This window comes from Enhydra lutris, unplaced genomic scaffold (genome assembly GCF_002288905.1).
Source record: "Enhydra lutris kenyoni isolate GAN:26980312 unplaced genomic scaffold, ASM228890v2 scaffoldscaffold20, whole genome shotgun sequence".
Classification (NCBI taxonomy): domain Eukaryota; kingdom Metazoa; phylum Chordata; class Mammalia; order Carnivora; family Mustelidae; genus Enhydra; species Enhydra lutris.
Window position 1 is genome coordinate 14,277,283 of NW_019154104.1, and position 24,965 is coordinate 14,302,247.

A 24,965-nucleotide genomic window follows, 5' to 3' on the forward strand; every position below is an offset into this window, starting at 1 on the left:
AAATTCTGTGAAATAAGACTTTTGAAAGATCCACAGCATGAATTATTAACTCCACAGAATTCTTTGGATTCTCTTTGGCTCCTTCATAAAACAATAGTGAAAGAGCAGTGATAGCTTCCACCCCTGAAATTTTCAAGTCTGCTCTCCAGTTATCTACCTTCATGTTCTCAGTCTCAGTTTGAGCCAAAAAGAGGAGCAAAGGAACACTTACCATTCATATTCTTATTTCTCTAGCCAGAAGGAAGCCATGGTGGACATGATGCTCTCTTACTATAGAAAAAGACCACAATTAAACAGTTTTACAGCAGTTCTGCACTTACTAAAAAACCCCAAACATTTTGCCCTAAGCTGCCTTTGTTTAGAATTTGAAACCTGTGTACAACGTTGTACGGAGAAATTCAACCAACATGCCACACATTGGTTTGCAATTAGCTGATTACAATGTTGATTGCTAAGAACGCTTATATGGCCAAGAAGATAGCCAAGCCTTTGAAATCACCATATGAAATCTAAACCAGGAGCTTGAATTGGGGCAGTATTAAACAGATGTGAAATCCCAGATATCATTTGCAATTTAGAAGGTAAAATAATTCAGCACAACCACTTTTGGCAAGGGTTTCGATTTTCAGAGTATGGCCAGGACCCGCAGAACAGTTATGTAAGAAAAAAGTGAGGTTCAGCTTTAGGGAAGATATCCTAGCATGAGCTCTGACTCTATAAGCCTTCATGATCCACATTCTCTCATCTGTATTATGGGATAAATCATTCTCTGTCACCGTATGTGTTATTTATTTATTTATTTTTTTACTTCATGGTTTACTTGAAAACCAAAATGTTGAATAGTGTAAATAATTTGAACAAGCAAACTGTGTGTAAAAAAATAGCTTTGGAGAAATGTAATTTCTAGAATGGACAGATTGTCTAATAGGTAAAGGAATGACTCTCAGTTTTGTAATTTATTTATTTATTCATTTAAAAAAATGATGGAAGAAATCTGAGAAATGATACAAAGAGGTTGGCTATTTGTCTATTTGTCCTTCTGGTTTAAAAAACCCTCAAACACATCTGACTGCCAAAGAAGGAAAAGAAAGAAAGAGAGAAAGAAAGAGGAAAATAAAAAGACAAAAAAAAAAAAAAAAAGCCCTTCTGATTTATAATCATTTGTAGTTTGGATGTGCCTTGAAGTTTGCATTTAAAAAGAAAACATTTTTCTGATTTTCTACCAATTCCCCTCCTTAGCTTGCCATTTCTAATCATATCTTTCTCCTTGAAAGCAAATGACAAGTGAGGAAGCATTGGTTTATAGCTGCTAACATCTCTGCCTTAAATGAGCACTGCTTTCATTCAAACAGGTCAAAATGAATGTTTGAAAAGGAGCGAGATTTTAAGGCTTGAACAGTGATTGGAAACATCATTTCCTGACTCCAGACCTTCTGTCATTGTGGAGTGGGACTTCATCTGGCACTTTACCTCTCCCTTCTACACTAGTTAAAATGCCGTGTGGTCACTTCCCTCTCTTTGTCTTTTTTTCTTCAATAGGGACACTGAGAAGATTGAGAGAATGAATGGAGTAAATGTTATCATGTATCTGAATAATATTCTTCAGGCAACAATGTACACTAGTCACATAGAAAAATATTTTTCTATGTGGTTTATATTAATTTCTCTAAGCTCTGAAATCTCTCAAAATTTAGTCCTTGGAATATAAATCCAAGATTCATAATGGGCTAAACCAAAGAGAAAGATGAAGGAATCAGATTTTTTTTAAAGATTTTTATTTATTTCACAGACAGATCACAAGTAGGCAGAGAGGCAGGCAGAGAGAGAGAGAGAGGAGGAGGCAGGCTCCCTGCTGAGCAGAGAGCCCGATGCGGGACTCGATCCGAGGACTCTGGGATCATGACCTGAGCCGAAGGCAGAGGCTTTAACCACTGAGCCACCCAGGCGCCCAGGAATCAGATTTTTTAGGACAGTAGGGAAGGGGCAGAGTTGTGTCAATGGAAGGGCCACATCCAAGGCCAGCCAGGTGTACAGTTCTGGGGCACCTTAGCCATATCATATTGTATGTGAATGGTGCCCCCTAGTGTGGAGGAATGCATACCCTACCCATTGGTCCATTCAATACATCCTCCTTGAATTTACTCTGTGCCAGGGATGGTTCTAACTGGTGGAAAATAGGAACAGAAAAAGCAGATAGGAATCCCTGGCCTCATGAAAACTAAAAGCATTCTCACTGTATTTTTTTCTTAAGGCAAAGAGAACTGGGCCAACCAAATAAAATGCATATATATCCAGAATTTGGTCCATTGGTCTACCATTTAATGACCCCTGCTCTGGGCTTTTAAATTATTTCTGTAATCTTGCAGGTTATAGCCAACAGGGACAAAATGCAGAAATGTACTGATGACAGGTTTACATTCCCTGCTTAGCTCGTGCTTAATGAGAGCACTGTGTATATAGAAAAGTCGGCTAATTAATTGTCAATTTAAATTCTATATCCTCATCCCAGTGTCTATACTTACTACTCCTTCTTCCAAGAAAATGTAATTACTAGAGGTGATCAGTTAGGTAAGTGAGGAAGGAAAACCAGACTGAGGTGGGGATCATGGCATTCTGCCAAAGCATTGTCTACTTAAATAGACCTTGGTCATGGAGACTTACGACAGAAGCAAGCCATTGAGCAATGTTCAGTGTGGCTCTTGAACCAATTCAAAGTCTGCTCCTAACCACCTACAAATTTAATTAATTTTTTTTTCAAGGAAAAAGGAAGATTCCCCAAAGCTTCAGGTCTCTTAAGGGTTATGCTAACAGAAGCAGGGAAAGTACAGAATTTAAAGAGCTCACTTAATAAAGAAATTTATTTCTCAGTCCTATGGCATCTTAATGCCATTTGATACAAAGTTTTAATTTAATCTGTATATAGGCAAAATGGAACTAAAAGAAGGTCTGGTCAACTAGCTACTTTCATGGTTGTCTGGAAGATTTTTTTTTCTTTTCTTTTTCGCATTGGAAATTTCAGTAACACCAAAAAGAAAACTTGTATTAATTTTCTACAAAAAGCTTTAGAGAAATGCTGTGATGGTACTCAAAGAGTTCAAAAGTTTTCCACCTCACAACTCACTTTGAATATTCTTAAATAAGATCATGACTCAAAAATATTTAAAGAACCTGGGTCACAAATCTGATGAGAAACTGTCACAGTATAAAGGTATAAATACCAGACGTAAGCATCCACATCTTCCAAAAAATAGAACAGAGACCATCCCTGAGTACTCTTCCTCTTTTCTACCTGCCTTCCAGAATCCTTTCTTTCCAAAAACCCCTCATAAATGAGCGATAACAATAATCATCATCAGAGGAGAGAGTGTTTCCCTATCAATTTACACATTACATTAAATTACTTTTCCCAAAGTCTGGAAGCATTTCCTGAAAACTGTCAAAGGTATTAATTTTTTTTTCTCTCTCTCCCTCTCTTTAAATCACAAAGCAAAATTCCACTGTCCCTCTACTCCCCCCCCCTTTAAAAAAAAAAAAAAGTTGTCGAGTTTTGCTTTTCTATTCACTGCAGTTCTGGCCAAAGTAAAGCCCTCTTTCTCAATGACGTCAAGATCTTTACCAAGATTAGGCTTTCATTTCTCTATTGCAGCAATTAGCCAGGGAATGTATAAAAGGCTTCAGGGAGACTCACTGGGCTGCAGAGAGAGAGGCACTTTGCACCACAGACAGATAGCACGAAGGAAAAGCCAGAGGGAGTGAGGAAAAGAGGAGTCAGTCGCTCCTGGGGAAGGGAGAGAGAGACAGCCTGGGAGAAGGAGAACAGAAAGTGTGTGTAAAACGGAGTATAAAGAAGGGGAAAAAAACTACCCTTAAAGCACATTTTTAAAAACTCTGGCAATTCAAGAAAGAAACAGGCTACGTTTCTGAACATAGAGACAATGAAAAGCTAAAGAAAATTTTGCAATCTCTGCCACAGTCTCATAGGTGCTTGGAAATGAAAGTAGAACTGCCTGTCTCTAACCGACTCTGAGAGGGGTAACTGGATTAGGGACGGGTGCGCCAGTTTGTGTGTGTGGTTTTTTCTTTTTCTTTTTCTTTCTTTTTTTTTTTTTAACATCTTAAATCCTGAAAAAAAAAAAAAAAAAAAAAAAGCAGCAGCTCCGAATTGAATGAATTGATGGGCACACTCCAACTGCTGGGCTGGAGAGACTGGACTTGGTCTTGCCATTTCTGCTTCTTTGAAAGAAGAGACAACTTGGGCTTCCTTTTAATTTAGTTTTTCTCCTTCTCCCCCCACCCCCCGGCCTTCCCCTTTATCTCCCCCACCCCCTCTATCACCACCCCCCTTTTAAATAAGAGGGTGAAGGGGAACCAGAGCGCACAAGGGAACTGACTGGGAGGCAGAGAAGATGGGCATCCTCAGCGTAGACTTGCTGATCACACTGCAAATTCTGCCAGTTTTTTTCTCCAACTGCCTCTTCCTGGCACTCTATGACTCGGTCATTCTCCTCAAGCACGTGGTGCTGCTGCTGAGCCGCTCCAAGTCCACTCGCGGGGAGTGGAGGCGCATGCTGACCTCAGAGGGAATGCGCTGCATCTGGAAGAGCTTCCTCCTCGATGCCTACAAGCAGGTGAGCCGCCCCGACAGGGGCTTCTCCCGTGGTCAGCAGGGGCAGGGGCTGGCCAGTGAGGGGCAGCAGGCCGTGGGGAGCCCTGGGCTGGGATCGTGGTGCTGCCCCTGGACGCCTAGTGGTTATGCTCCAGGGAGCTCCTTCCTGCGCCTTCCACACCTGTCACGCAGGTCAGATTTGGGCGTGACAGGTAGGAAGCTGTAATGACTCTGTGTGACTTAATAACAAGGCGTAACTTTCTAACAAGTGTCATTCATGTCTTGGGGCAGTTTTGAAGTGGAAACTGTTTGTGCCGGTTAAATAATTTGGGGGAAATGTCAGAAAATGTCAGGGGAGGGGAGACTGCTGCATTTTACCTGCTCTTGTCACAAACTGGGATTTTGATGTTTCGCTTGATGAAGACGTAGGTGTATCAGGAAAGATGGTTCAGCAGTGGGCACTGAAAGGCAAGGGAAAAAAAGAAAATGCTACTCAGAACCCTCAGAGTTGGCAAGATGTAGCAAAATGCTCACAGCCAGTGGGATTTGGCATAATAACCCCCTCATTTCTGGTAGAGGTAAGAGTTAATGAAAGCAGCCCTTTGGGCAGCGTCCTCCTCTACATGGACTTTTTTATAATTGAAGGATAGTTGACAAACAATGAACAGGTGTACAACATGGTGATTTGACAATTATCTGCATTAAGAAATATTCACCATGATATGTGTGGTTACCATCTGTCACCATACAAACTTATTAAAAGATTGACTATATTCCCTATGCTGCACTTTTCATCCCCATAACTTATTTGACTTGAACCCTTTTGAAGTGGTTATCAGGGACCGAGTCCCCGGTCCTGGGTTACTAGATACCAATTTGCCAAAAAAAAAAAAAAAAAAAAGCTGAGAACTAGCTGTCAGAAATCCAGACTTTGTAAGGGAGAGCACATTTGCTTTCTCAAAAGTAAAACAAGTTGTCCTAGAAAGAGCAGATAAGTCTATGGTTCGTTACTGTCTCAGAAGTGTTAGAACACGTGTTTTGAGCTCTAGAGCAGTGGCCTCACTTAGGGGCAGAACTCATGTCTCAGGGCGGCTTCCCAAGACCTGAGTTGATGAGCTTTGTTTCTAATACTTACTGACAGCCCAGACTTTTGACTGCTTGGAGATGTTGGTAGGACATCCCCAACTCAGATCTCAAGGGGCAAAGGGGATCTGGTCCTTTGTTGGTTGTCCCCCTGCCCCTACCCACGTGACTCCTAAAGATCTCTGAGCTTAATTAAGAAGAGTGGACTCACTTGGCAAAAGTTGCCGTCAAAGTAGACAATCTTGGTTTTCCCTAAGTGTATTGGGAGACCTTGTCTGAGATGCCAGGAAGGGAGTTTGAAAGGCATACAGAAGCCAATGAAGTGGTACATTATAGACAAGTGACACCTCAGAAACAGAGTGAAAACTCAGAATCAGAGAGGGGGACAGGAATGAGCCCTCCATCAATAAACTCTAGAAAAATAAATCCATGCATGAGGAAAGGAATAGAAGGAACTTCTAGTCACAAGGAATCTGGAGTAAGCCTGTTCCACTGAAAATGAAACAAGTGCTCAAGAGGGAAATATTCATGAATTAGGGGCATTTTACTATATTGCATATCTTTGTTATCAAAAGTCACCTGCCGAAGGTCTGCATGTGTTGTCCTAAAGGCCAGAGAATAGTAAGAGCTCTTGGTAGTATGTGAAAGCTCCTTTATAATAATAGGAAACATTAATCTCCTTTCTGTTATGTATGTTGGGCAAAGGGGAGTCAAGGGAGGGAGATACCGAGATGATCATTTCATTCCCACAAATGTATCATTGAATGTGACATTCTTATGTTTTGATTTGGGAGTAAAGACTTTGAAAGAGGGTGGAGGATGCACATGTATGCCAGGCACAGTATTAGCATGTTCCCTCATCTATATCTGGATTTTGGATAATGGCCATGCCAGTGGCTTGAACTCAGCATATTAAACTCTTACTTCTTTGAAAGATAATAGACTTTGCCTTTTAATGAAAGTCACCACTTGGGAGAATTTTACTTATATGCATATATGCTTATATGAATATCTCACATAAAATATGGGGGCTGTGCTGTTACCCACAAATATTGAGAGTATTTCTTCTCTTAGGCAGCTTATTGGAATAAAAAGAGAAAAACAAATGCCTCATCAATAAACTTCATTATTTTTTTTTTTTGCTTATATATAGTGTTCCATGTGTTGCAATATTTTGTGATGCATATTCCAAGAAACTGACAAGGAAAAGTGATTTTTCTTTTTTCTTTCTTTCTTTCTTTCTGCAGATGGTTTATATATTCTCCTTTATTGTTTCTATTGATTAGTGACCAAGTTCACAACTGTTGTTATTATGTATGCTTTTTATGACTTATATATTAGATACCATGAGAAGAAGCAACTCAAGAACCCATATATCCAGAGACAAGACTGGATTGGGTGAATAGAATAGAAACGTTGTGGACACAGCTTGCCTTGATTTTTAGGTCTCCTTCTGTCTCCCCAGTATGACAAGGTGGTGGTGGCTCTGGTGGCATTTAAGGGTCACGCCGAATCTCTGAAACAGGTTGAATCACCTCCCCGACTGCTGTTGTCCTCTGCTACACTGTCTTTGGGTGCCGCCAGTCTACGGCCACGCTGGAGGAGGCTCTGTGTGAGATGGCACCACAGTATTTCACAATCCTGACTTGCGTTATTTGGAGGTTGCCACCTGCAGAAGCAGAGTTTTCCTGGCTGAGGGGTTGGCGCACCTGTGATATGTCAGGCATGTCCTTTCTAATTCCCTTTGTTGAAGGTCAGATATTTGGGAAGATATTTAGAGATAGTGCAGTCAAAGTGCTAGCCCTGTATTTGGCTCCGACAGGAAGCCACAGGGAAATCAACAGAACAAAATAAAACAACCCTCTACATGAAAATATTGAATGGGCTTTAAAATTAACTTTGGAGGGAAACCGTTAAAGATAACTTGCACTCAGTTAGAGGGAGTTCTGTGCACAGTGTTGATGAAAAAGAAAGTCTACAGAAACTTGCGGAAACTCGTGACAGAGGTGAACACCCGAAGTGTGTTCTTTAAGTTTTCCTAATCCGTGTCATTGCATCTTAACACTGTATCCTTGTGCTGGTGCTCCAAGACTCAAAAATGCAACCAAAAGCAAACTACCGTGCCTGGGAGCCTGGCTTCCATCTAAATGAAGTGTAAAAGTAAACACACAGTATAGATGCTGACAAGCAGTTTAGCTTCTGAGTGGTTAATATTGCAGTAGCACAGAAAACATATTCATTTGAACATATAATTTTGGTTTTGAAGGGTCTCTAACATCCTCCTCCTCTTCATTCCCCTTAGACCTTTTGACACTAGTTTCTACAGTGGAAAATAGCCCTTTTAGGAGAGAAACAGTCCCAAAAGAACAGAAAGGAGGCCACAGCTAGAGCTGTCCATCACTTGGATAAAACAGTAGGAAGTGATAGAGCTCAGAGCTCTGTTTTCAAGGTACAGATCAAAAAGAGAATGACCAAAAGGGAATCGAACTCAGAGTAAGTAGCTCACTCGTTCTTCAACTCTGGTTTATTTGGCCAATTTGAATGTAAATGGGTAAATTGTTGCCTAATAATTGTTTGGCCACGTTTATAAGGACGCTGATATAGTCTGGTCATTATGTCAAAGAATTCGAAATTTCGTGATGGTTGATAAAACCATTCCAGGGCTTTGGGTAGCAAGAAGGATGTGTAAATATTGTTCTGCCACCTCCCCATTTTTATCATTTGCCTTACTTCCTATCAAGAGATGAGGTGATATTTTCTCCAGAACCCTTTCTCAGGCCAGGGGGTGAAGGTGGGGGAACAAGGTTAGTAGTATATGCTCTATTTCCAGCTTCTGCTTCATGAATGGTTCTTTTTTTCCCTTGCCCTGCATTTCACAGTCCACATGCTAAAGCAGTATTATCCTTTTCTTCATGCACTGAACACTGTCAGTAAAAGGAATACCATCATCAAGGGAGTCAAATTTTATATGCCATACATTTACACTCTTGTTCATGTTTATAAATATGACTATCACATTTGTGCTCTGCCTAGAGATGCCCCCTGTTGTAAAAATGCAACCCTTTATTTACCTCCCTTGTTGGTGTTGTGTTGATGTTGATTACACAAACATAAGAAAGGACAACTGTAATAGCGCAGATGAGAGAGATAAAGTCAGTGATGACGGTATTACATTTTACGTATGTCCTTTCTGATCCTTGCAAAATAAAGGGACCCTTTGGGAACATCGGAACTTCAAGACCAATTAGTGGAAATGATGTTTCTTGTGTTTGGGCATTAAATACTGGGCAGGGTTCTCTTTAGAGCAGCTAATGCTGGCAGGGAAAGAGGTACCGACCTAATTACTCTTCCGCAAGAGTAAAAAATGCCTTTTGAATGCCTCTTTGGCAAATATGTCTCATTAAGGACAAAAACCAAACACAAACCCTCTAAGAAGGAGAAATTAAGATGATAGGTAACTTGTGGCCAGGAGACTTTCTGTGCCACTGTGGGAAATTAAAACAAAGTTTGGGAGTACCAGGGGATAACTTGTTTTTGTTGAGCTTCTTTCCTGCAGCCTAAATGTTATTATGGGATGAACTTTATTTTCTTCATCATTCTGGCTCTTTGTCAAGGAATGCTTTGCTCCTGGGGAAAGCAAAGAATCTTCCATCATTGGAGACAGTGGTGATTCTCCCATTCCATCTCAGCAGGGCATATAACTGAACAAACCAAGAAACTCTTCATTTGAAACTCTGGTCATAATAAGAATTTAATTGCCACAGAGATCAAATGGAAAGATGAGAAATGACATTGGTCTCACATGGCAATTGAGGAAGGACAATAATGTCCTTTTGAAAGATTTATTTTTTTAGGTTAATGGGAACTTTCATTTTTTTTAATTTCTAAAGTTTATTTTTTCTTTATCATTCCTAAATTGTCATCAGCAGGTTTTAACAAAATGAACAAACTTTACAATTAGTAGATGAGATTTACAAAAGCAGACTACTGGTGTACTCACTTTGGGACTCACAAATAATGGATGTGGGGTTTTTTTTTCCCCTTCATAGGTTTGTTATTATCATTAATATCACATTTTCTCTAACCTAATCACCCTCATGAACAGGATGTATGCTTATGACCTTCCAATCTTCAGTAGGGTCCCATGGCTGCTTAGCAAAATAAAGAGGATTGGCTACTTTCACTTTGTACACACATCAGCCAAGATCATCAAGAACAGATTGATAGTATTTGGTGTTGATTATGGCAGAACTCTACAATAGGGCTCCAGGATTCACATTTCCAAATTATCTGACTCAGTGAACATATCCATCACCCAAACACAGTTATGTTCTTTGCAGGTCAAGATTATTATTAAGTGTAAAATTCTTTATTGACCGCTACTCTTAGGATTATAACAGCTACCATTCATTCAGTGATATCATTCAACAAAATTTTCAGCTTAACAAATTGTTAACCCTTCCCCCAGCACTAGCACACACACACACACACACACACACACAATAGGCATTATGCATTTGGTACCTTTTCTAATTTTTAATTTTAGAGTGAATATATTATAGTTGTTTGAAATTTTCTGAGGTAGATTAGTCTGTATTTTGAAAAGAATTATGTGGCTGAACTATGTGTCACCAAGAAGAAGGAGGAGCTGCTTTAACTTTCCAAGAAAATTAACTATAGGTAATGAGAGTCACCTGTGACTGAAGCGTCAGATTAGATTGTTTAGTTGGAACTATCAAGAATAATGCAAAGATCAGCAGTTCTGCATAGGTGAGAGTTCGGGGCATCAGAGGTCTTTAAAATGACTCCAACAAGCAGATGGTTGTTTTCACCTACCAAGAACCTACAAGTCTACACTCCAGAGATGATTTTTCTCCTGTGCGTGGGTTGCTCACTCGACAAGAAGTCACTACAACAGCTCATGGGTTTAGACTGGTCTGGATGCATTAGATCTTTATATCACAGTATATTGAGGAACACAGCACAATACCATTGAAAGCAGCCCTTCTAGAATTGTTACCTGTATTTTAAGTGGGAAAAACCTAACGAGAAGGTAATGGTAATGCTACCCACCACTTAGACCTACAAAGAAGTACAAGAAGTACCCATAGATTAAAAGGTTTATAATACCTTTAAAATGTGTATCTTTAAATTGTCAGTGTATTTTAATACCTCAGAGAAGAGTGAGGTATTATTTTACCTCGTATAAAACAACCAGCTGAAAGTGGTTGTTAGATTTCTCCATCTAGTGTAACTTGCAAATTAACCAAGAAAATTAATATAAATAAAGCAACTTTCTCCCTGATAGTAATGGAAAACAAATGTACTTATTTAGGAAAGGAACAGCTTCCTTTCCTAAGAAAGAAGGTTGTTATTCTAAGATTTTTTAGAAAAAAATAATCGTATTGTTTTAAATCTGCATCGCTAGGATTTTTCAGAACGGAAAGGAAGAACTTCTTTATTTCTTTCTCTACAGTTAAAATGAGTTATGCATTCACATTAGATAGAAGCTTCTGAATAAAAGCCCTTAAGTATTTTACATCAGTTTGGATTGTTGAGTCTTTAACAATTTCCTTCTAAGTGACTTCAATTACTAGCAGTGTTATGTGTGGCTGTATTTATACGAAGGGAATAAGTCGATCCAGTTGGAAGAGTTTTGTAATATTAAGTATAGTGTATAAAAATCAATTGGGCTGTCGTAAGTTGTCCCTAATGTTATTGGCTTTGATTAAACCATTCTGGGGGAAGATCCGATTGTGTTAATTCAAACTGAAGTAATTGGTTCTTTTATGTTGCCAGCTTTTTTTTATCAATTTACAGATCCAAAGGCCCGCAAACTTTCCTTCAGTCTGTGTTCAACTGTCTAAACTACTTGCAAAGGGGCATGGAGAGTAATTTTCTTGCATACCTTCTTCTATACCTGTCTGGATATTTTATAGTTCAGAGGAGCTTGTTAATGGAATACATGATAGATGAATAAATGGTTTGTGATTTCCTAGATAAAAACAAGAAAAACATACCAAACCAAAAACACATGAAACATGAGGAACTAAGAGAATTGTGGAATAATTACATGTTTTTGTGATTTCATTTGTTTTATGGAAATAGTGAGGTTCTAGTTGTAGGAACCTGAAAGTAAGCAGCAGCTTGAGAAACCTCTAGGAAGGACATCATGTTGAGAAGAGCTCAAGTTACTTTTAAGGGTAATCTTTTTTTTTAAATGTAGAATTTCCCAGAAAGGCAGTATGCTGTTTCACATGTTTACTTGGCATTTGATGTGGAACCTATAAGCGCACAATGATTTGTAGTGTACAAGAGCTTATTTTATATGTTATAACCCAATAACTGTCCAAGGAAGGCAGATACCATTATCACCATTTTACAGATGGAAAACGTGAGACACCAAAGAGGTGAAGTGGGAGTAGCCCATTTCAATAAATAGCAGAGCCCAGGTTTCCCACCTCTGGCCCGAAATACACCTCCTTGGTATTGTTGTCCATTCGTTGAAATTAAATGAATTAGCATCATGCAAGAATATAAAGGCCTTTCCCATGTGTTTTAGAATTCAAAAGTGGGAATTCAGAAGGAGGTAGCTAAATTTCACAACTCTGATAATTTCTCTTAAAGTAGACCATTTATTTTTAACTTTTAAAGTGAAGTCAATTAATCATTTGTTATATGATGTGTGCTAACCATTGACAGCAAAGTAAGGGCAGGAAAGAATATCGGCGTCAATGTAATGTTGAAGAGAGTTAACCAAGACGCCTTTGATGATGAAAACAACTAATCTCAGTAACTATACAGAATGAAAAACTTCTACTCTTTTTAGGGTTTTTTTTCTACAATACCTGCCATGATGTCTCTTTACTTAAATCAATCTAGGTTTATTACATCCTATGAAGGAAATGCCACATTTGATTAGAGCCAGTTGTTTTTGTATAGAGTGAAATGGAGTGACAATGCATTTCATATGGTATTCTCTCCCTCTTTTCTTTTTTTCACCACTAGGTGAAACTGGGTGAAGATGCCCCCAATTCCAGTGTGGTACACGTCTCCAATGCTGAAGGAAGTGATAACAGTAGAAATGGTGCCCAGGTGACGATGGTTGATGGAGCCGAGTGCCACCTTCTTGACTTTGCCAGCCCTGAGCGCCCACTGGTGGTCAACTTTGGCTCAGCCACTTGACCTCCTTTTACTAGCCAGCTGCCAGCCTTCAGCAAACTGGTGGAAGAGTTCTCATCAGTGGCTGACTTCCTATTGGTCTACATTGATGAGGCTCATCCTTCAGATGGTTGGGCAGTGCCTGGTGATTCTTCTTTGTCTTTTGAAGTGAAGAAGCACCGGAACCAGGAAGACCGATGTGCAGCAGCCCACCAGCTTCTGGAGCATTTCTCCTTGCCGCCCCAGTGCCGAGTTGTGGCTGACCGCATGGACAATAATGCCAATGTAGCTTACGGGGTAGCCTTTGAACGTGTGTGTATTGTGCAGAGACAGAAAATTGCTTATCTGGGAGGAAAGGGCCCTTTCTGCTACAACCTTCAAGAAGTCCGGCGTTGGCTGGAGAAGAATTTCAGCAAAAGATGAAATCTAGATTAGCTGGTTAAAGGTATGATTGTAAAGGAGTTTTGTTTTGTTTTTTAAATTATGTAAAGGAAAGGAAATTAAGAACTGAATCCACTATTTCCACCGAGCCCCATTGTCTTGCTGAAAGTTAGGAATTTACATGTCAGAAGAACATAGACATCTAACATCTCCATACTCCTTTTACCACTCAGTGGCATTTGGCTAAGTAGTAGCCCCAGCACATCTCCTCCTAACGAAAAGCCCGAATGAAAAGATCCCAAGATGGAGAGGAAGAAATGCTGTTTCAACATGTATTCATTCTGCCTTGGGAAAGAAGTAATACAGCTGATGCATGCTTTGGGACTTGAAGAAAAGACTTACCTGAATAACTACTATGTTAGGGAACTGTTGTCCTTATTAGTATAAGGAGTATTGCCTATGCTTTATTCAGCACGGATAGAGGCCATCTGGAAAGTTCCCAAATATTTAAGTATAAAGAGTCCTTGAGCCCAGTTCTTGTGGTTAAGGCTTTCCTGTTTAACAATGTTCGAGTAGTTTCTGCTGTTCTAGTTTCTAGCCATGTGGTGCTCTATGCCAGTCTAAACATCCCAGAACTCACAGGTGTATTTGCAGATATCAAGGATGATCCCTACCTGGAGGATTAGGATGATTATCTGAAATCTGAGGGTTCCTTTCTAGGCAGGTGGGGAAAGCCCTAGAAGAAAATCCAACTGACAAGCTAGGGGCAGGAGGCAGAAAGATGAGGAGGCTTCACAGAGTTTCACCTTAAAGCTATGGGGAATGGGACTAATTTGTTAGTCACAGAAACATGGAAACATAAAACATACATGGGCCAGAAAAAGAAGCAACTTAATTGAAATCAGCATGGAGAATATGCATATGAAATCAATGAATTTATCATATATTCCTCAATTGAGGGAGAAAGGAGGATGGAAAGGAGAAAAAAAAACCCCACGCTTCATTATTTTTAATTATGAGGGTTTTTTGTTAGAAATAATTACTTTCTAAAATAGGTCTGTGGTATGTATATTTTCAGCAGGTGAATTATACCGCATGATACTGACTAAATGTAAAACCAGTAGGTCCAGTGGTGCTGGTCTGTCCCTCTCCATTCCTACAGTTCTGATGTGGCCCCATTCATTCTTGTTCTCAGTCTCCTTAACGGATGCCGGGCTGGAGAGTACATTCTTCATAATATACTCTTGATAATATATATAAATATATTCTCAGCTGCTGTGGGAGGTAGGTGCCCTGGCCATTCAGCTGTAGCACTGTTCTCCTCCCAGAGTGGGTGAACTATAATGAATAGTAAGTGCAAATAAACAAGATTTCTTCAGTTACAAAATAGAGGAAGAGAAAGTTACTTTGAGACAATTCTCATTAATAATTTCGGAGGCTTTGATACAAGGCAACCCTCAGTGGCTTGGAATTTGGCAAAATGGAATTCCCATTTACATTTAAATTTGGACTGGGATCTTCCTTTGTTCCAGTTAGCTGAGGTCTAGTAATCTAAGGCCTCTGTCCTCATTATAATGCTACACACACACACACACACACACACACACACACACACACCATATTTCTCTTTAAAATACACTATAGTTTTACCTATAATATAATATCTAAATATCATAACCCCCAAAGAATAGACCAATTAATTTTGTATTATAAATATTTTATTGTTAATTTGAGGATGCTATTAAATCACAGTATATGGTTGTATGGATACGTACAATCAAAGGTTCTTATGATCATTCCATTAGTAATTGAATCATAAAATAAAAGTTGTAGAAAAAAAAGAAAAACACTCAAGTTGAAAATACCTTCCGGAACTAGTTGCCTGAAATAAGAAAAAGTTGGGAATTGAGTGTGTAAGAACCAAAAGTATATTCAAAGAAACAAAACAGGACTGGAACAATGTATCAGTCATATCACTAGTTTATTGTTTAGATATTAATGTACTATTTTAACTGATTATTTTCTTTACAGCAATGTTTAAGCTTTTCAGTGTCTTAAATTCTATAAAACACACCCGCAAAGAAACAAAGGAAATTTTGAAAATGTGGCAACATCTAACAAATTTCTGGAAACTCCCACGGAGAACAGATTACTTCAGAGTTCTCAGTCATTAAACGTTATGCTCCCGACTGGGCCGCACTGAATTGTATCTGTAAACTGGTGTCAAGATTATGTGGTACCTTAGAAAAGTAAAATGAAAACTTGGTTGCAGCACCCTGCAATCCTTGGTTAAGGACCCACCCTGTTGTCCTTAAACTTCCCCTTTGCTCTACATGTACAATAATGGAACAGGATGTTAGAGAAGCTGGTGGGGGGATGAGATTTGGCTAAGGCAGTGCTAGTGGTCTGGGAAAAAGGATGATGGAAAAAGCACCCAGTTGCTATATATGTTTCAGGAAAAGAGAAGGTCGTGTGTGTGCAGTTCCTCTCCATGAGGATATTCCAATGGAAAAATGAAGCAGTGGAAGTAAATATACAAAGGCATAGGCTGAATATCAGGGAAAAAGATATGTTCAATAGAACATAGAAGACTTTCTGGAAGAAAGGCAGTTAGGGAACAATGAAGACAGTGAATTGACAAAGCTCAGGAATCCTACAGTCTGTAGAATGGCTTGGTGTTAACCAGAGTTATGATAAGCCTATAATTATGTAACCTATTTATCTCAACATGGTTTTTTATGATTTCCTGTGATGCATCTTTTATGAACGTAACAAGAACTCATTATTTGAAGTAGAGGAGAATGAGTGCTTAGCTGGTATGCTCAGAGAAATTATTAGAGTGTCAATACCCACCCTACCTGTCTTGTCTTTATAAAGTATGTTCCTTTGACCAATTGTTCAAACATACTTCGTAAAGTATGTTCCTTTGAGCAATTGAGACCTAAGCATCCCCTCCCCCTAGGCTGTGTTTACATGGAGCTATCAGTTTAGCCTTTTAAACTGAATTAGCTTGTCTATTATTGAAATAGTTTCCAAGCAATTTTAGATATTATCATAGCATCTGGATTTACTCAAACCTTTAGTGTTTGAAAGACATATGTCTTGGAACTATTCAAACTTACTTTATTTTATTGCTTAGAGAAAATATTAGTGGAATCAACAATGACTTTCTTGAATGGGTGTGAATGAAATGCCCACAGAATAATGTAGAAATGTTTGATCCAGATATTAAAATGTAACTGACCTCCTCAGAGGAAGAATAGTAACTGTTCTTTGTATAGCAAAAGTGACAGTCGTTTAACTTATATGACTTATTGTTTTCATGTTTTGGATCTCTGGTACTGTGTCTTCACCTTGTTTATAGAATGTACCTTTGATTTTTGGTAATATCAAGTTCTGAATGGCCTACTGATTTAAATTCTGCCATTAAGCAGAAAATGCCTATTCTATGACCAAGGGGAGAAGAGAAGCCTGCTGTCTTTTATTTTGCTGGAAGTGTGTTTCACTATTTGGGCTCTTGAATAAAAAATATGAAATATGGTGAGGTCATGTGTGGGTACTGCCTTGTTGCAAGAAATACCAGAGGGCATGTTAAAGACAATATCTATGCCTTTGGGAGAATTCCCAGCTGGATACAAGGTGCTCTTAGCATGTCTTGTGGGTTATATCCACAGCAAAAGGAATACACTGATGTACAGGGCTTTCCATTCTGTAAATCTGACTGATGGTTTGGAAAATTAGCTTAATTAGAATCATATGGCCATTGCAAAGGGGAAAATGTAGACACCAATTTCTGTCCCACTGAAGGGTTAATGAAAACCTCTCCAACACTTAGAGGTTTTCAGAACATGTCCAATGTCATGTCTCTCAGCAGAAGAGATTAACAATAAGAATTCCGATTCCAGGAACTTAAAACAAAATGATATTGCCAAAAATCAGAGCAAAAATGTTTTCAGTTATAGTCCAACTTTCTCCCTACTTTCTACTTTATCTTAAAAATAGAATCCAAACTTAGGTTTCACATGTACATCCAGAACGGGGCATAAATATCAATTTCTGCTTGGTGATCAGCATTCTCCTGGTGCTATCTTGAGGTCCTCCATGAAAGAAGGAAGTAGGGCCTGGGAGAGTTAGGAAGTTGCTAACTGGAGAGAGGTAGGCCCTGAAAATTTGGTCTACTGATTTAAGAGAATTTGAAAAGAAACTTCTTACCAGTGAAAAAGGCTGCTGGGTATCAATGAATGACTTTAGAATGAGGCAAACATTGGGCTACTTCTTAATGTCTTAAGTTCTGGATAGCAGCAGAGGCAAGGTCTCAACTAAGAGACCCAGCTCTGTTCTAAGGTGAGTCTGAACCAATAGAAAGCAAACATGTACAGATATCCAAACAAGACTGGTCATGCAATTCAGGGCTTGCTGCCCATTTAGGGCAGTAGCACTGGAGCTCCATGGAGTTCATTTAATATTTACTGAGGTGATTTCAAGGACCCAGGAGATGTTGAATGAAGTCACTATTTGGGCTCAAAACTATCCCCCCTTCCACCCCTCAAAGCAAACAGGTAAACACATAAATGAAAGAAGCCCACAGAAGGGGGTGGGGAATAAATAAAAATTCTCTCAAGACTTTTCCAGACTACATCACTGGCCCATGTACTTTTTATGTGTATTAGGATGAGAGACTATGAAGACATAGGTATCCAGTACTTTATAACCAAAGCAATTAAAAGATATTGGGTAGGGAATGTTGGCCAGTTTTACTTAGTTTTGCATCACATTATTGCCAGACTCTATCACTAGCCCAAGTAATCAAGTACCCGGAGAGGGAGACTGGGATGTGCAGAGGTGACCAGTGTGCGAATGATAACTACTGATGAAAGAGTCACTGACTCAGTTAGTGGTTGGATGTAGTCACATTAGTTTTCCCCTGCCCATCTTTGTCTCCCTGGCAAGGAGACTATTTGGGGCACGATGCTATGGGTACTGGGTAAATGTGGTGAGAATGCACGTGTGTCTTTCTCTGCTGCTCAGTTGCAGAAACAGAAATGCTTTGGAGGTTATCGTAGAAGGAATGTTATTATATTGGTGCTGAGTGGTATGTGTGCTTTTAAAATTTGTTCTTGTATTTTAATAAACTTTGAATAAAAGAATAAAGTTACTCTTTGGTTCTGTTTATTTATTTTTAAATTATTCTCTAGACCTTGCCCTGGCTGGAACACATTCATGGTTGACAAGGGAAAGAGAATCCATCATTCTAATATTTATTCCTTGGTATTTGTGGGTAAAGACACCAGCAATGCCAGGTTATTTTAATCTCATGATGTGTGCCAGGGTCTTCAAGGAAATCAAGACAAGTTAGAAGAAAATCTTCAGATACTTTCCATATTCATGAACAAGTCACACACAGAAATCATGGAAAGGGCCCTATTGAGCCTATGGAACAAAGTTTTATTTTGTTATATTTATGCCTCAGGTTTCTTTTTTTTTAATTAACATATAATATATTATTTGCTTCAGGGGTACAGGTCTGTGAATCTTCAGTCTTACACATTTCACAGCACTCAACATAGCACATATCCATTCCAATGTTGATAACCCACTCACCATATCCCTCCCCCTCCCTCACCCATCAGCAACTCTGAGTTTGTTTCCTGAGATTAAGAGTCTCCCTCCCCGATCCCATCTTGTTTCATTTTTTCCCTCCCTTCCCCCCTCGACACTCCGCCCTGCCTCTCAAATTCCTCATATCAGAAAGATCATATGATAATTGTCTTTCTCTGATTGACTTATTTCGCTTAGCATAATACCCTCTAATTCCATCCACATTGTTGCAAATGGCAAGATTCGGGATTTCTTTGATAGCTGCATAGTATTCCTTATAAATGTGTACAATATCTTCTTTATCCATTCATCTGTTAATGGACATCTAGGCTCCTTCCATAGTTTGACTACTGTGGATATTGCTGCTATAAACATTTGGGTATGTGTATCCCTTTGGATCCCTATATTTATATCTTTAGCATAAATACCCAGTAGAGCGATTCCTGGGTTGTAGGGTAGCTCTATTTTCAACTTTTCGAGAAACCTCCATACGGTTTTTCAGAGTGGCTGCACCAGCTTACAGTCCCACCGACAGTATAGGAAGTTTCCCCTTTCTCTGCAGCCTTGCTAACATCTATCTGTTTCCTGACGTTTTAATTTTAGCCATTCTGACTGATGTGGGGTGGTATTTCACTGTGATTTTGATTTGAATTTCCCTGATGCCAAGTGATGTGGAACACTTTTTCATGTGTCTGTTGGCCATTTGGATGTCTTCTTTGCAGAAATGTTTGTTCATGTCTTCTTCCCATTTCTTAATTGGAGTGGAAGAGCATTTGACTGCATTTCTTAATTGGATTATTTGTTCTTTGGGTGTTGACTTTGATAAGTTCTTTAGAGATTTTGGATACTAGCCCTGTATCTGATATGTCATTTGCAAATACCTTCTCCCATTCCTTCAGTTGTCTTTTGGTTTTATTGACTGTTTCCTTTGCTGTGCAGAAGCTTTTTATCTGATGAAGTCCCAATAATTCATTTTTGCTTTTGCTTCCCTTGCCTTTGGTGATGTTTCTAGGAAGAAGTTGTTGCGGCAGAGGTTGAAGAGGTTGCTGCCTGTGTTCTCCTCAAGTATTTTGATGGATTCCTGTCTCACGTTGAGGTCTTTCATCCATTTTGAGTCTATTTTTGTGTGTGGTATAAGGAAATGGTTCAGTTTCATTCTTCTGCATGTGGCTGTCCAATTTTCCCAACACCATTTGTTGAAGAGAATTTTTTCGTTGGACATTCTTTCCTGCTTTGTCCAAGATTAGTTGACCATACATAGAGTTGAGGGTCCATTTCTGGGCCCTCTACTCTGTGCCATTGATCTATGTGTCTGTTTTTGTGCCAGTACCATACTGTCTTGGTGATTACAGCTTCATAATAGAGCTTAAAGCCTGGAATTGTGATGCCACCAACTTTGGTTTTCTTTTTCAACATTCCTCTGGCTATTTGGGGTCTTTTCTGGTTCCATATAAATTTTAGGATTATTTCTTCCATTTCTTTGAAAAAAAATTGATGGTATTTTGATAGGGATTGCATTAAATGTGCAAATTGCTTTAGACAGCATAGACATTTTCACAATTATTGTTCTTTCAATCCATGAGTGTGGAACATTTTCCATTTCTTTGTGTTTCCCCCAATTTATTTCATGAGTACTTTATAGTTCTCTGAGTACAGATTCTTTGCCTCTTTGGTTAGGTTTATTCCTAGGTATCGTGTGGTTTTGGGTGCAGTTATAAATGGAATTGACTCCTTAATTTCTCTTTCTTCTTTCTCGTTGTTAATGTGCAGAAATGCAACTGATTTTTGTGCATTGATTTTATATCCTGAAACTTTACTGAATTCCTGTATGAGTTCTAGCAGTTTTGGAGTGGAGTCTTTGGGTTTTCTACATAAAGTATCATTTAATCTGCAAAGAGTGAAACTCTGAGTTCTTTGCTGATTCAGATGCCTTTTATTTCTTTTTGTTGTCTGACTGCTGAGGCTAGGACTTCTAGCACTATGTTGAATAGCAGTGGTGATAGCAGATAGCTATGCCATGTTCCTGACCTTAGGGGAAAAGCTCTCAGGTTTTCCCCATTGAGAATGATAATCACTGTAGGTTTTTCATAGACAGCTTTTATGATATTGAGGTATGTACCATCTATCTCTATACTGTGAAGAGTTTTGATCAAGAAATTGTGCTGTACTTTGTCAAATGCTTTTTTAGCATCTATTGAGAGTATCATAAGGTTCTTGTTCTTTATTAATGTATTATATCACATTGATTGATTTGCAGATGTTGAATCAAACTTGCAACCTTGCAGACCAACCCCACTTGGTCGTGGTGAATAATCCTTTTAATTGTTGGCTCCTATTGGCGAGTATTTTGGTGAGAATTTTTGCATCCATGTTCATCAGGGATATTGGTCTGTAATTCTCCTTTTTGATGGGGCCTTTGTCTAGTTTTGGGATCAAGGTAATGCTGGCCTCATAAAATGAGTTTGGAAGTTTTCCTTCCATTTCTATTTTTTGGAACTGTTTCAGGAGAATAAGGATTAATTCTTCTTTAAATGTTTGGTAGAATTCCCCTGTGAAGCCGTCTGGTCCTGGGCTCTTGTTTGTTGAGAGATTTTTGATGACTCCTTCAATTTCCTTAGTAGTTATAGGTTATAGGAAAGAGGAAAAGTTAAAAGAAATAGAATAAGAAAAAAAAATTTGATCAGTGAAGTTGGTATTGGCTGTATATTCTTGCTAATTTTGGGGGGGAGGTGCCTGTTGTGGTGATTCTCAAATATCTTTGCCTGAGGCAGAATTGCACTGCCCTTGCCAGAGGCCAGGCTAAGCAATCTGCTCAGTTTTGTTCTCAGTACCTTTTGTTCCCTGAACGCTTTCCGTAGAGCTTTGAGGCCAGGGAAGAAAATGGCGGCTTCCCAATCTCTGGTGCCGGAGGAGTTGAGAGCTTGAGCCCCCACTCCTCAGTGTACCCTCAGAGAAAAGGAGTCAATCACTCCCATCTCCCTGGTGTCTAGCCACACTCTGAGCTTACCTGGCCTGTGACCAAGTGTTTCTGTCTCTGGTGCACAGCCCCATTTGGAGTATCCAAACCCAGCAGATTCCTGTAGCATGCTTCCACTCCACTCCACTCAGAAGAGGAAGGTGAGTCTCTCCAGATTTGCCACTTGTGGGGTCCCTGCCTGACAAGTAGTGGCCCGACTGTGCCTTAGATCATGGTTAAAGGTAATCTTGAGATGAGAGCGCCCTCCCAGCTCCGTTTCTGTAGCTGGCTTCTCTGCCCTGATACTTGGGGGCTCTGTCACACTCAGGCACCCCTGGTCTTTCTGTGACCCCACAGGTCCTGAGACCACACTGTCCCTGTGAGGGCTAGCCCCCTACCCCAACTGCTAAGCCTCTGGAGTGACATTGCTCAGTGGAGCAGACTTTTAAAATTTCTGATTTTGTGCTCCACTGCTCTGCCACTTGCCAGGAGCCTGCCCATCCCCCCCCAACCCCCCATGGCCTATCTTCCCGTTCCTTCGGATTCACTTCTCTGCACATCCTACCTTCCAGAAAGTGGTCGCTTTTCTGTTCCTAGAATTGCTGCTCTTTTTCTTTTCAATCTCCTGTTGAGTTTGTAGGTGTTGAGAATGATTTGATACCTATTTAACTGAACTCTTGGGACATGATGATATTTAGGTCTCCTATTCCTCTGCTCTCTTGCTCCTCCCCACTCTATGCCCCCAGGTTTTTTAAGAGCAATATATAAACTTTCTAGGAGTTGGTTAAAGCCATATATATATATATATATATATATATATATATATATATACACACACACACATATATTTTATAAAATATGCTTGGCAGTGTATTAATGTGGAATGAAAAAATTTTGAACATGTTTATATCAAGTACTTCGCATTTTGAGAAGGTATAAAGGATATGAATGGTTTTATGTAGGCAGTGGTCTGTTAATGAGAAGAGATGTATTAGCAACATGGTTAAATATGTGCATTTTGTTCCTGAAAACAGGTAACTCAACTAACATAGTACCGTATCTTGAGACTCTGAACTTGCTCGTAATTTCCTGTGTATAATAATTATATTAATATTTGTAGTGTCTTATATAATATGCCAGGATTTTAATGGAAATTTGAGGAATCATGACTTTGGCAACTATTAATTGAGATCCTATTCTTTGGATCTTTTGCAATAGGATGTTAAAGCCATGAAACAAAATTCACAAGGATATGACTCCTTTCGGGAGCCTGTCATGGATTTGTCAAGGCTCTGCAAGTGGCAAATTCAAATTAGTCGACAAGAAAAAAAAAAAAAAAGAATTTACTGGCCAAAATAACCAAACCCTAGAAAATGATTGGGATCAAACTTAGTTCAAGGAGAATTGGATGGATCCAGGGACTTTAGAAACCTTCAATGCTTGGTAAGTCTTGTGTCTTCTCTTTTTGGGTGTCAGCTTTTTCTTTCAGATCAGCTTCTCATGTTGGGTGTTCTAGTTGGGGGAAGTTCCTTACTTACATTCTTTTTTTCTTTTATTGGGTTATAATTGACATGTAACATCATATTAGTTACAATGTAACAATTGATATTTGTATATATTGTGAAATGATCACCACAAGATGTCTAGTTAACACTTGTCACCATATGTAGTTTGAAAGAACTTCAACTTACAATGGAACTGGAAGGTATAAAATGGGAAAATTCAGACTTGTGTCCTCAGAAAAACAAAATTTAAGGAATGAGAGATGATTTTCCACAAAGTTGTGATTTACAGAAAAGTGATAATACTGGAATTTTCTTAAATGATACAGAGTTGGTCAGGAGTTGCCTCAAATCAGCATTGGGAAGTTTTGATTATGGTTTCCAGATGCATGAACAAGAAATGACCCAGATCAGGTTGGTCTTGCAAGATGAGTTGAATCAAGCTTTGTTTGTATGACTGGACTGGTTTTGTCTTCTTAGGGAATTTTCAAAATTGGTCTTCATTTGTGTTTTATTTTAACAGACTGAATGGAGCTCTCCCCTCTTTATACTCCTGCCCATAAACACAGCTAACCCAAACCTTCAGAGGACTTGCCTGTAGCTTGCTACAGTTTGCTTGTCCCAAACTGCAACTCCTCTGCTATTCCTGAATAAATACATCTTTTGGGCAATTTTGAGTTTGACTCAGTTTGCCTCTTTATTTAGGTCAACAATAGTTGCAAATTTTTTTTTTTCTTATTATGAGAACTTTATGACTTACTATCTTAGCAACTTTCCAATATGTAATACAGTATTAATGATGGTTACTGTGCTGTACATTACTTACATTTTAACTATAAGATGCTTCAGATAGAGTTTGGCCCTATCCCCAGGGAAGGAAATGAATTGGACCAGCTTGCGTTACATCCCTACTCTGTTGCCATGCCATGCTACCAAAAAAAGGAGAACAAGAATGCTGGAAATCTCCAAGGGTATCAGAAGTTAACTCATTGGCCATTTCTTTAACCTTCCTAATAATGAGGGTTAAATAAATGATTGGATATGTACAATTAATAAGAACAAGTTCAGTGGAAAAAAGGAAAGGACTCTGGGTAGGGCTCTCAGAGGAAGTTTTATGGAATCTAAAAGGAGGTGAACTCAGAGAATGGGTTAGATTGAGAAAGAGAGAAAGATGGACTTTCATTAAGTAAGTCAATCTGTATTTACAAAGTGTCCATGAGATGTGATTGAGAAAGCCAAATCTGTCAAAAAATAAGACATTAAAATGGCCATCATCTTTGGAAGGGAGAATTCAGTCCACTTCAGTGAAAGTTGAGAAAACTGAGGATAGAAGCTGTGTTTTTTCTTTGTATTTCTCCCTCTCTTGGTGAATAGACATTTAAATATCTAAAATACAACCACCAATGAATTTTTTAAGCACCTACTAAGTCATAAATAAAGCACTATCAATCAAAACACCACATTTGGTGGGCATATATACAAATGGTATGAAATATGGTTTCCCACACTATGTTTACAGTCTTGTTGATAAATGAAAAATCTAAACATGAAATCTAATGTACCAGATACAACCTCCAAATGTACTGAGCCTTAAAACCTTGAAGTGTTGCCATTTCACTCCATCTAGAAGGACCTTCAGAAGAAATTGGAGGGGGGAAAAAAGAAAAGAAAAGGGCAC

General features: G+C 39.0%; 1 protein-coding gene across 1 annotated transcript; it reads left to right on the top strand.

The window, feature by feature from the left end:
• The first annotated feature begins 4,406 nt into the window (after positions 1 to 4,406).
• Positions 4,407 to 13,293, top strand: LOC111148782 (iodothyronine deiodinase 2). Its single transcript, XM_022505593.1, is given in 3 exon segments — positions 4,407 to 4,628; positions 12,698 to 13,268; positions 13,271 to 13,293. Coding segments are annotated over 3 exon segments (816 nt in total).
• Positions 13,294 to 24,965: the final 11,672 nt, after the last annotated feature.